The following is a 13,842-nucleotide window of genomic DNA, read 5'->3' on the forward strand; positions in this document are numbered from 1 at the left end:
AGAGACCTTGGCCTGCACCCCACCTTGTGCAGCTGGATCCTAGACTTCCTTTCGGATCGCCAACAGGTGGTAAAGATGGGCTCCCTCACTTCTGCCCCTCTGACCCTCAACACAGGTGCCCCCCCCCGCAGGTTTGTGGCCTGAGACCCCTTCTCTACTCCCTTTACACCTATGACTGTGCTGCCACACACAGCTCCAATCTGCTTAGCAAATTCGCAGATGACAGTGGTGCCAGGATAACTTCAATGTCCAGAAAACAAAAGAGCTGATTGTGGATTACAGGAGGAACAGAGACAGGCTCAGCCCAATCAACATCAATGGGTCTGCAGATGAGCATGTGAGTAGGTTCAAGTTCCTCGGTATACACATCACTGATGATCACTACTAGACTGTATACACTGGCTTTGTGGCAAATAAAGTACAACAGCATCTCTTCTACCTCAGGGGACTGAAGAATTTCAGCATGGCTCCCAAATTCTCAAGACCATTTACAGGGACACCATTGAGAGCACACTGATTGGCTGTATCAACGGGTGGTACGGAAACTGCACCAACCTTGATCGTTGGGCACTACACATGTGGTACAGACAGCATAGTGTATCTCTGGATGTGAACTTCCCTCCTTTGAGGACACTTATAGCAGTGGCTGCATAAAGAAGGCCTGGAAGATCATCAGGGACACCAGTCACCCCAAACATAAACTGTTGTAGCTGCCTCCGTCTGGCAAGCACTTCCATAGCATTAAAGCCAGGACCAACAGGCTATGGGACAAGCCATTAGACTGTTAAATTTGCATCTCTGTACAATGCAACGGAGTCATAATGTAAAGATTTTTACTCCCTCACATTGTGAGATGGATGTAAATTAAATAAGTTCTTAATCCCATCTACCTATGTGGGAGTTCAAGCTTCAAGAGACATTGGCTGGATCATCTCCCACTGCCCAGACACCACCCACAGTCCATACTGAACCAGGCTTGCCTTTTCGAGATGTGTCGCATCACAGTACTCATAAAGCACCTACAGGGCGAAGATAGGGCTTCACTTGTTATTTCCTGAGATCCTGCCCAGAATGTCCTGATACACCTTGATATCTCACAGCTGTTAAAGGCTTTTGAACTGTTTAAAATTGTTCACGGTCAGCAATATTGAATAAATAACATTAAAATGTTAAAGAATTATAAATGTTACTGGATTGGAGAGCACCCGCTATAAGAAGCGGATGGATAAATGGAGCAATGTTTATGAGGCATTTAGACAGACACATGAACAGGCAGAGAATAGATAAATGCATCTATATGCAAACAGATGGAATTAGTTTAAATTTAACATCATAGTTGTTGGCTCAGACATGGTGGGCTGAAGCGCTTGTTCCTGCAATGTATTGTTCTGTATTTTAAGAACATGTAAACCAGATCAAGGTACTAGCATAAAGAGATAAGGGACTGCAGATACTGGGATCTGTGACAAAAAAACTGTTTGCTGAGGGAAATGGGGAGCTGGCATGCAGATTAGAAGAAGGGTCATGATCCGAAATGTTGTTTAACATTTCCTTCCACAGATAGTGCTTGACTCATTGAGCTCCTTGTGGTTTGTTTTTGCTTAAGGTACTAATAAATTAATTAAAAATAAAGTAAATAAAATCAAACACTTGTGTTCACCTGTTTTTCATGGGCTCCTATGAATGGGGTGGCCAATCATACACCACCTTCCCTGTCATAGAATTTTGAGGCCTGATGAAAAGAGCCTCTGGTCCCTCCCTGCATGAGGGTACCTTACCATTGGACTCAGTGATAGTTCCAGTGACAAGGAGATCGGATCCCCAGTCATCTGATCTCCAGTTCACCTCAGACTTTCATGTTTGGTTCCCAAGTGAACCTTTAAAAATTCCCTATCACTGACTTGGGCTGTGGTCATTTTTTGTTCGTTGGTATATTCATAAATTAGTTTATTTTGGTCAGGTGTACTGAGGTATAGTGAAAACTTTGTTTTGCATGAGATCCAATCAGGTCAGGTCAGTTCATTACAACACCGCATTCAGCTAATAAAAAGGAAAACAAAAGCAGAATACAGAATAAAGTATTACAGTTACAGAGAAAGTGTTGTGCAGGCAGAAGTTAAGGTGTAAGGCCCTGACAAGGTAGATGGGTCAATAGCAGACTCAATAGACTGAATGGGCTAATTCTGCTCCTTTGTCTTATGATCTCAGAGTCCAGCTTCTCACACTTGAGAACCATTCAATTGTCTTATAAAGTGGGATTTAATCTATTCTTGCATCTGGTGGTGCATATACTAACAATTCAAAATCCTGACTCGAAATCCTCCAATAAAAATTATAGAATTTCAAACCAATTAATATTCATGACTGAAAATATTTTTTGAAAACTACAGATGCTGGAAATTAAAAATAACAAAAGAAAATTCCAGAAAGAGACAGGAAGTCAGACAGTATCTGTGGGAAGAGATACAGAATTGTCATTTCAAGTCAAAGGCCCTTCACTAGCCTCGTCTTTGACCTAAAGCTTTATCTCTGTTTCTTTTCCTGCAGGTATGACCTGACTTGCTGAGTGATTCCATCATATTTTGTTATTATTTGTAGTAATTATGACTTATGAATAATAATGATCACCAAGCTAATGAATGTCATAAAAATTTGTTTGATTCATTCATGTTGTTCAGGAGAGGAAATCTCCCATTGCTACCCAAATATGTGCTTACACAGGATATGACAACAGACCCACCAAATGAGGTTGGACAATGAATTGCATTGGTTCCTACATCCATGCACAAATTTTTGAATTATTGCTTTGGCCTTGTCCATCACTCTCATGTGCGTTAAAGCTCATGACATTCGCAGTGCCTCTTCTTCCTGTTAGTTGTTTAAATTACCCACTGCCTTTCATTGTAAGATTGTTTACATCTGTCCCAAGCATTCCTCTTTAACATACATGTTGTAGCTTCAGAAGGCTGGCACTTCATCTTTAGTTCCACCAAGCTCACCGGTTTTCCAAATCTGTTCCTCAGCTCAAGAGGAAGGAGAGAATGAGGAATGTGTAGTGAAATAAAACCAGAATAACTCAGGAATGATAAGCAGTTCAGGCTGCCTTTTCCTCCCTGGTCTGATGAAAAGTCATTGACCTGAAACTGTGAATTTGCTCATCTCTCTTCAGATGCTATGTCCCCTACTGAGCATCGCCAGAATTTTGTTTTTATTTAAAGCACAGCGACTTAAGTGACAGTCCAAATTTATAAGCTTGAAGTATTATACTTTTATATGAAAGACTCAGAACACAAACGTATTTAAATCTCTTGACCTTGAGTTATTCATTTTCTAATTAATGAAGAGCAGATGGTGTGGCATAACGGTGCAAGAGTTTCTCCAGTGGTTTCAGACTGGTCCGTACAGAAGTGTTGCAGCAGCTCACATCCCCTCCAAAGGGAAAGCTTTGGTGTTGAGGGATCATTCACACCTTTGCAATCCTCCCACAGCCATCTGCTACCAGACAAGCTATCGATCGTGAGAAAAGTGCAGTGGAGCTTCTGCTTTAAGCATAGTCAATGATCCAAGTAAAAATAGCACCATTTTCTCAAGATTTCCAGCATTGTAATGTCTGTCAACAAATTGCACAACTGGACAAACCTTTAGACCATAAATTTTACAAATGAGAACATTTTTTATAGTAATCTATTTTCTGATTCTGCTCATTCAGAGATAAATATTGCTCAAAACAACAACAGAAATTTGTTTTACTGAAGATCTGGTCTGCATTCTCTTGTTTTCTCTGATAAAGCACATAGTAAATAGTTTCCAAACAGAGTCAGGAATACACAGTATTTGGCAAAGCTTTCAATTGATTTATTGCAAGCAATTGGGCAGGTAACTCAGGCCTCAAAGCCAAAGAGTATTTAACTAACTTCAAAGTTCAAAGTAAATATATTATAAAAGTTCATATATGTCACCATATACAAACTTGAGATTCATTTCCGTGCAGGCATTCTCAATAAATCCATAATCAGAATCAGGTTTATTATCACCGGCATGTGATGTGAAATTTGTTAACTTAGCAGCAGCAGTTTAATGCAATACATAATATAGAAGAAAAAAATAAAATAATAATAATAAATAAACAAGTAAGTCTTATTCAGTATACTTTACACGGTATACATATATTGAATAGATTAAAAATCGTGCAAAAACCAAAATAATATATATTTTAAAAGTGAGGTAGTGTCACAGGTTCAATGTCCATGTAGGAATTGGACGGCAGAGGGAAAGAAGCTGTTCCTGAATCGCTGAGTGTGTGCCTTCAGGCTTCTGTACCTCCTACCTGATGGTAACAGTGAGAAAAAGGCATGCCCTAGGTGCTGGAGGTCCTTAATAATGAACACTGCCTTTCTGAGACACCACTCCCTGAAGATGTCCTGGGTACTTTGTGGGCTAATACCCAAGATGGAGCTGACTAAATTTACAACATTCTGCAGCTTCTTTCGGTCTGTACAGTAGCCTACCCCCCCCCCCCCACCCCACATAGCAAACAGTGATGCAGCCTGTCTCAGAATGTTCTCCACGGTACATCTATAAAAGTTTTTGAGAGTATTTGTTGACATGCCAAATCTCTTCAAACTCCAAATAAAGTGTAGCTACTGCCTTGTCTGCTTTATAACTGCATCGATATGTTGAGACCAGGTTAGATCCTCAGAGATCTTGACACCCAGGAACTTGAAACTGCTCACTCTCTCTACTTCTGATCCCTTTATGAGGATTGGTATGTGTTCCTTCGACTTTCCCTTCCTGAAGTCCACAATCAGTTTTGTCTTACTGATGTTGAGTGCCAGGTTGTTGCTGCAACATCACTCCACTAGTTGGCATATCTCACTCCTGTATGCCCTCTCGTCACCACCTGAGATTCTACCAACAATGGTTGTATCATCAGCAAATTTCTAGATGGTATTTGAGCTATGCCTAGCCACACAGTCATGTGTATGCAGAGAGTAGAGCAGTAGGCTAAGCACACACCCCTGAGGTGCACCAGTATTGATCGTCAGCAAGGGGGAGATGTTATCCCCAGTCTGCACAGATTGTGGTCTTCTGATTAGGAAGTTGAGGATCCAATTAGATTGAATAGTGAAATCGTCTTAATGGGCTTAATTCTGCTCCTATACCTCTAAAATAGAATAGTGTATGGAAGCTTTAGTTGAAATCAGCACTATTAGACTAAAATACCATCCGGAGCCCATCCCCTGGAGTTTGAAAAGCATTACTCTAGTAGGGCAATATTGCTTGGATGAATCTGCTGGTCACTCACTGCAGATATAGCAACTTTCTTTGAAGCTTGAAGAGTATTTCTGTTTCCAAATGTACACCTGCATTGCTCACAGCTCCAATGGGATTTAAGAATTTCACACGACAGGAAATTACACATATAACCTGCAATAAGTTTTAGGAGATAAACAGATTTTACAATGGTGCCTCTTGAAAAGGAAGAAATCATGTCAGAAATAATCTTAAAAGAACTGCTGAGCACCACAGTCATTAACATTTCTGCAAATGAAGCCTTTATAATCTCCAGAATATTGTAAACTGTGCAAACTTCAACAAAATATTACACTGGAATTTGGTGATAAGAGGACAAGAATAAGTGAAAAGTTCTGCCCTGCAATCCAGCTCCTGTTGTTCAAATCCTCTTTCAATGTTTCCATTGACCCCATTCATTCCTGTTCCTTTACCAAAGCGATACTATTTGCTTTTCATCTACTTAAGCCACCTCCAATTTAATCACTTTATTTTGAGTCAGTGCACAGACTTTTATATTTTGAAATCCCTACTTTTGAACTTTCCTTGAGTACATCCCACAAAACTCAAGAAGCAGAATGTTTAGACCGTACAGAATGCTGGGGGAAGTAAATTAAGTACTAGCCTTTATCACAAAGGGGTTGGAGTATACACAATTGTATACAATTGCTACAATTGTACCAGGTCTTGATGAGACCATGACCAGACAATTACCTACAGTTTTGGGTTACCAATTTAGTGAGTGAGTGAGTGAGTGAGGCCTTTGTCAGTCAGGGTCAACCATGAATGTTGCGTCCTAGCAGTCAAGATACACAAGCCTGGACAGTACAATATGGAGAGCAAGCTGTTGCTCATGTTGTAATCTCTCCCTTTGAACCCAAAGGAACGGCAGAGACCGATACAGTTTGGTATCAGTTGTGCCGCAGGAGTTGCCAGTCAGTGTTGAACTCAAGGTAGGACTGCCTTAGGGACTCCGGCTCCGGATTTTTCCCTCGGGGTGAACTCTCGAAGCCTTTTCCATGAGTGGGTATAGCCACAAGGCAGTGACATTTGGAGATCAGAGTCTTTCTTCTCCTTGATGAGCTGCCAACTGCAGCTAAAGAGCCCCATCTGCCCAAAACGACTGGTTTTAAGGCATCAGTAACCCACCTTCTCCTGTCAATAGAAACGGTTCCACCAGGCTTAAGATGTAAGCCACACTTGAAGGCCAGGAGCTGGACTTGGTTATCAGAGACTATTTGAGATGCATGCCATTGGGAGCATTGAATAGCCAATGGAAGCTTGTCCCCATGACCACCCCCAGCTATAACAACCTTAAAAAACCTATTTAAGGAAAGATATATTTGCATTAGAGACACATATAATGTTCCTAGAGACGCATATTGAGACAGGCATCGTGATACTCGAAGACCTAGTGAACGTTTCAATTTGCTCTGCACAAGACCTGTTGGTCCCCCAATACAATAGGATGTCTATAAATTAATACTGCTACCTAGCACATTCCAAGCGCAGGAGTACGCACTGAAGTTTGGTGCAGCCAATGCAAAAATGTTGCAGGAAATGAGTGCAGTCTGAGGTTCTGTGTAATAGCCCTGCAAGCTTTCAAAGGGTGAAATTATCCAAAGAACCACATGAGTGGCATTTGTTCTTTGTACGTGAAATGTATTAACTTGATGACAGGGAAGCAATGGATGTTGTATATTTGGACTTTCAGAAGGCCTTTGACAAGTTGCCACACATGAGGCTGCTTACCAAATTAAGTGCCCGTGGTATTACAGGAAAGTTATTGGTATGGTAAGAGCATTGGCTGATTGGTAGGAGGCAGCAAGTGGGAATAAAAGCATCCTTTTCTGGTTGGCTGCCAGTGACCAGTGGTGTTCCATAGGGGTCAGTGCGGGACCACTTCTTTCTATGCTGTGTATCAGTGATTTAGATGATGGAATAGATGGCTTTGTTGCCAGGTTTGCAGATGATATGAAGATTAGTGGAGGGGCGGGTAGTGTTGTGGAAATGGTAGGCTGCAGAATAACTTAGACAGATTAGGAGAATGGGCAAGAGACTGGCAAATGAAATATAATGTTGTAAAATGCATGGTCATGCATTTTGCTTGTAGAGATAAATGAGCAGACTATTTTCTGAGTGGGGAGAAGATCCGAAATGCAAAGGGACTTGGGAGTCCTTGTGCAAAACACTCTAAAGGTTAACCTGCAGGTACAATAGGTGGTGAGGAAAGCAAATGCAATGTTAGCATTAATTTCAAGAGGTCTAGGATACAAGATGTGATGCTGAATCTTTATAAGTCTCTGGTGAGGCCTCACCTTAAGTATTGTGAACAGTTTTGGCGTCCTCAACTGAGAAAAGATGTGCTGGCATTGGAGAGGGTTCAGAGGAGGTTCACAAGGATGATTCCAACAAAGAAAGAGTTATTATATGGGAAATATTTGATAGCTCTAGGTCTGTACTCACTGGAATTTAGAAGGATGAGGGATAATCTCATTGAAAGCTTTTGAATATTGAAAGGCCTGGACAGAGTGGATGTGGAAAGGATGTTTCCTATGTTGGGGAAGTCAAGGACAAGAGGGCACAGCCTCAGGATAGAGGGCATCCATTTAAAACAAAGATGTGGAGTAATTTCTTAAGCCAGAGGGTGGTGAATTTGTCGAATTCATTACCGTAGGGCAGCTGTGAAGGCCAGGACACTGGGTATATTTTAAGGCAGAGCTTGATAGGTTCTTGATCTGTTACATGCTCAAGGAGATCTGTTTTTTTTTGTGAGAAGGATGTAATGGTCTTTTGGAGGTCACCTATTGTGATTTTCCCGCCAATGTGAGGTCATGTGATGACTTGTGCCCCGTGACTATATAAGGGTCGCCTTAGGTGACGCAGTAGGCTTCTGAGTTTGTAGATTTCCAGGTAGAACGTGTTGTGCCTCCGTTTCTGTTACGTGTTTGTTTTTGTGACGCAGTTTCATTTTTAAAACGGAAGGTGCGTTCTCTTACAAGATTTATATTATTGAACTGGAAATTTGTGGCTGGAAGTGCCAATTTACTCAATTCCGACAGTTTTGAAGGGACAGTAAGAACTCATCGAAGTGAGGGATTGAGAGAAGTCGGCATCGTTTGGCAGTTTAATAAAGAATCGACCTTATTGAGTCTTCGTTGGAGAGAACCTGCATCAAGATAACTCTTGCAAAAGCGCAATGAGTTCATGCACAAAGGTGCTCTCTCTCTAAAAGGAACTTAAGGTCAGTCAATTTAAACTGTTTATTTTCGGCATCGGGAATCCTGTGGACAGAACCAGCAGTAAAGGTGCGTCTGTGAAGAAATCCTTCTCCAGAGAAGTCTCTCCCAATTGAATGTGTAAAACTGTTGGACTTTTGAAGTTATCGCTTTAAGAACTGTATCGGACTGTATCACTTTAAGAACTGTTTTTGTATTTAACGCTTTAAGAACCAGAGCCGAGTGGCGAGTTGGTGAATGGCTGTGTACCTGTTAACCTCCGGTTAAAGTTTTCCTTTGTTTTTTTTTCCTTATGGTTTATATGTGTTTAATAAATATTTGGTTGTTTTTATATAACCCATCTTGATTAATATTCATTGCTGCCGGTTACGTAACAGATTGGACACAGCATGAAAGGTTACAGGAATAAGGCCGGGGAGTGGGGCTGAGGAGGGTAAAAAAGGATCAGCATGTTTAATGATTGAATGGTGGAGCAGTCTCGATGGGCCAGTCGGTCTAATTCTGCTCCTATATCTTACGGTCTTCCGGACATCACAAATATATAACATTGAAAACCCAATTAAAGTATGTCACCATAAATGTAAAGAAAATTGTTGCAGCCAAACAAAAACCAAAATAATTGTCACTGCCGACGTATACTTGCGGGACGTTCCCCCGCTCCAGTAATGATTATTCCTAAAGTCGAGGATGTGTATTCAGTCCTTTATTAGCAATTAGCAAACATACAATCTTGAAGCGATGAGACTTAAGCATACCCAAGTGCAAGCCAAGCGTAATTAAGCATTATTGAGCAGTGGGCAAATGATACGACATCTACCGGTCTCCAGCTACAAACTGCAAAGAACAAAGCATGAAGACATAACTTATTCGCTTTGCTTTACTACACCCCACTCAGGTGGCTCGTTACCTTAATAAACATAATCATCACGCAACACAGTATACGATGCTGATAGCAAACTGACACATGGCTCCTACAAAAGTCAAGCACTGTTTTTCTATTTCTTGCATGTATTTTTATGAATAATGTTTATATTTTTGAAATACATAATATATCCATCCAAGATTGGCTGGATTGATTCCTAGGGTGAAGGTGTGGAACGAGGAAAGGTTGAATGGGTTGGGTCTCAGTTCTTTGAAATTGTGAAGAATGAGATGTGTTCTTGTTGAAATATAAAATTCTGAGGGACTTGACAGAGTAAATACTGAGAGGTATTTCCATCCTGGAAATATAAAACCAGACGTCATTTCAGATTCAGGTATCATCCACTGAACATGCAGAAGAAGGAATTTATTCTTTCAAGAGGTTATAAATATTTGGAATACCCTATCCTAGAGAACCATGGACATAGAGTTATTAAGACTAAAATAAAAAGATTTCATAGGAGTCAAGAGTTATAAATATTGGACAGCAAAGTGGAACTGAAGCCAAGATAAGATCAATCATGATCTTACTGAAGGGCAGAACAGGGCCCTTGTGTGCAGCTGGCTCACAACTCCAGCAACACAGGTTTGATCTCAGTCTCTGGTGCTCCCTGTATGGAATTTGCACATACTCCCCGTGATCCCATGAGGATCTGCCAAATATTCTAATTTCCTCCCACATCCCAAAAGCATGTGTTATTAGGTTAAGTGTAAATGAGCTTTTTATGGTTGTGCAGATACAGTGGGATGAGAGGCCTGTTCCCAAGGACTATTTTCTCTCGAGCTTTGAAGGCTGAGGGGAAATCTGATAGCAGTCTCCATATTTATGAGACGTGTAGGTAAGGTAGGAGGTCCATGTCTTTCACCTGGGGTACAAATGTTTCATAGCTTTAAGGTGAGAGTCATAGAGTTATCGAATCATAGAGCACAGAAATGGGCTCTTCATCCTAGCTCTTCCATGCCAAACACGATTCCCATCTAAGCTAGTCCCATTTGCCTGTGACAAACAAGAGAAAAACTGCAGATGCTGGAAATCCAAGCAACACACACAAAATACTGGAGGAACTCAGCAGCCCAGGCAGCATCTATGGAAAAAAGTAAGCGGTCAAAGTTTTGGGCCGAGACCCTTCATCAGTCCTGAATCAATCCTCTGTTTACTCTTTTCCATAGATGCTGCCTGGGCTGCTGAGTTCCTCCAGCATTTTGTGTGTCCCCCATTTGTCTGTGTTTGACCCATATCCCTCTAAACCTTTTCTATCCATGTATCTGTCCAATTACCTTTTAAATATTCTTAAAGTTCTTGCCCCAGATGCTTTCTCTAACAGCTCATTACAAATACTCAACACTCTCTGAGTGAAAAAGTTTCCACTCAGGTTCCTATTAAACCTTTCTCCTCTCACCTTAAATCTGTACCCTCTAGTCCTTGATTCCACAACTCTGGGGAAAAAGACTGTACACATACACTCTCTCTATGCCCTTCATAGAGGATTCAAAGAGGGGGGGGGATGTTTAGAGGGGATATCCAAGGGCAAATATTTTACACAGAGAGTGGTAGCTGCCTCATATGTCCTGCCAGGGTTGGTGGTAGAAGCAGGAATAATAATGGTGTTCAAGAGACCTTCAGATACGCACATGAATATGCAGGGAAGGGGGATATGTATCATGTGTGGGCAGAAGGGATTAGTTCAAATTGACCTCATGCTCAGTACAGAGGTTGTGGGCTGGATAGCCTATTCCTGTGCTTTACTGTTCTGTATTAAATGTTCTGACACTCTACTTGACTAACTCTAGCTCCTATTCTTTATGTTTTACTTGATTCAATTACTTATTATCTAGTAAACTAACTTCATCTCTCCAGTGTTTCATCTTATTTAATGCTTTTGCTGAAATAAAATTTCTCACTTGTTCCAATTTTTAAGTTTAACATTTGAAATGCAGACCCCCAGCTCAAGCACAATACCATTTATATTGTTGTCCGTGTCTATGTTAATATTTTATAATTTATTAACCTTTCAGAGATGTGAATTCACCGCTAGGACCAATATTTACTGTCTATTATTGATTGCTCTTGTAGTAGTGATGGTGGTCAGTAACTTCCTTGAATCACTGCAGTTCTTTTACAGTGCTTCCACAAAACTATTGGTAAGGGCATTGCACAATTTCTATCTAGCAGTGATGAGGGAACGAAGATATATTTCCAAGTAAGAATGTAGGCGTGCAGTTTGTAAGAAAACATGTAGGTGTTGATGACCTGTTGTACCTACCACTCTTGTTCTTTTGGCCATAGAGGTCATGGATTTGGGAGGTGCTGTCAGAGTAGCCTAGGTAAATAACAGATACATTTTAAGAATGTGAACACTACAACAACTAAACATGGGGGTGGAGGAATGAATGCTTAAGGGTGTAGTTGATGAGATTCCAATTGTGGGTAGCATTTTGTCCTGGATGGTGTTAAGTCAATGAGTGTTGTTGGAACTCCACTCATCCAGATAAGTGAGAGCATGATATTCCCACTCTAACTTATTCTTGTAGTCCCAAATGTTCTGTTGTTTGTGTACTTGAGGTCTGGTCAATTGTGATCCCAGGATATTGATGACAATGGAGGACAATGACCACAATACCATTAAATAGCAGGTTTCTTTACAAAGTTCACACAAAAGCCTAGAATGACCTAAGGTAAATTTTATGTTGATGTTTTAACAAATTAATCCATAAGTCTATCACACTAATAATGTTAAAGGACTAGTGAATAAATCAAGTGAATGGAATATAATTTATTTCCCCTATTAGCTTTCTGTGCAGCGTGCAGAAGCAGCAAGTTATTAAGGCAAATGGAACATTGTCTTTTATTACGGCAATGAGAGAAGTCTTGTTGCAGCTGGCTACAGTGTTGGCGAAACCACACCATAGTACTATAGAGAGTTTTGGTGCAATATACTTCGCTTAGGGACAGTCTGAAGAATGTTTATTAGAGGAAATTCAGCCAAGATGGTGTTCACTTTATCAGGAGGGATTAGTAGATTCAGCCTATGCTTTCTGGATATAAAAAGAAAGAGGTTTTGATAGATTTAGATTCTGTGGGGTAAAACATCCTAGTGGGTAAATTTGGCACATGGTGTTTTCAGGTTAGTTATCAGTACAGTGTTAGGATCTGCTTCAGCATAAAGGGGGCACACATTCAAAGAGACTTATCATTCTGACAGTGGGACTCTCCAGCTCAAAGAGCTGTAAGGATACTAGTCTAACTTTTGGATTACAGAGGTTTAGAAGGTTATGGGCCAAAGGCTGGCAAATGGGACTAGCTTGGATGGGGCATATTGATTGGCATGGACCAGTTAAGCCAAAGCTTCTGTGTTTGCACTGTATAACTTTATGATTCCAATACTAGAGAGCATATATTTAAGGTGAGAGGGGGTAAGTTCAGAGCCGATATGCAGAGAAATCTTTTTACACAGAGAGTGGTGGGTGCCTGGAATACACTTCAAAGGGTGGAAGTTGAAGCATATATGCTAGAGGCTTTTAAGAGGCTCTCAGTGCAGAGAATGGAAGAATATAGATATTGTGTAAGCAGAGTTCAGTTAAGCTTTTAATTCTGAGTTTAATTATTTCAGCACAACATCATGGGCTGAAGGGTTGGTTCCTGTGTTGCACTGTTCCATATTCTATGTTCTTTGATCTTGCCTTTACCTTGCAGAGATATTTCGGATCTCCTGTGCCTCTTACCTCACACTGGGGAAGTAAGCTTGCTGATGCAATTTGTATGAAGTTCAAGTATGATATTCTTCCCTTCCACTCCATTACCCATACCTTGAAGAACCATTGCACAAGCAGCACCTTGATTATGGGAAGTTTAGCTGATGCTTCTTAATATATGCCACTGAGATCAACAAAGTGTTTTGTGCATTCAAGTTAAATTCACTGTTAACTGAAGCTTTCATTCAAATTGAAAGTAAAAGCTTTCAGACATGCCTAATCCACATTTGACCTTATATTAAGTCCTCTGGGCATTTTTTTTTCAATTGGACATTAATTATTTATCCTGACTTTTCTTGTATCCTAAAGGTCCCTGCAGGATCTTTCAAAGCAAACAGACATTCCTTACGGCACGGTGATGGAGTCAGCTGTGTACGAACATGTTCGAGTAAAAGGAATGAACCCTTTTGAGAGAGACAACATGTACGCACAGATGTGGAGGATGATCAACAAGGGTAACGGGACAGAAACCTCGGTGAAGGATTCCCAGGAAGGCATTCAGAGGGTACAGTTCATTTCTCTTGTCTACCTGTCTCTTAAGCATTAGACTAGATCAGTGTGTGTTAGTTAATGTGCATGTGTGGGAGAATGAAAAACAGAAAACTGTATTTCTTCTCTGAGCCGCAGTTATGTTCTT

The 13,842-nt window shown here is 40.7% G+C and overlaps 1 protein-coding gene across 1 annotated transcript in view; it reads left to right on the forward strand.

Annotated features, from left to right (window-relative positions):
• The window catches only part of grid2 (glutamate receptor, ionotropic, delta 2), a 1,194,553-nt gene that overhangs the window by 1,048,341 nt on the left and 132,370 nt on the right, over positions 1–13,842 (forward strand). Inside the window, exon 13 of the mRNA XM_072257001.1 lies at positions 13,515–13,710. Within this exon, the coding sequence (XP_072113102.1) occupies positions 13,515–13,710 (196 nt within the window). The remainder of the gene's footprint in view (positions 1–13,514; positions 13,711–13,842) is intronic.

Source organism: Mobula birostris, chromosome 4 (genome assembly GCF_030028105.1).
Source record: "Mobula birostris isolate sMobBir1 chromosome 4, sMobBir1.hap1, whole genome shotgun sequence".
Lineage (NCBI taxonomy): Eukaryota > Metazoa > Chordata > Chondrichthyes > Myliobatiformes > Myliobatidae > Mobula > Mobula birostris.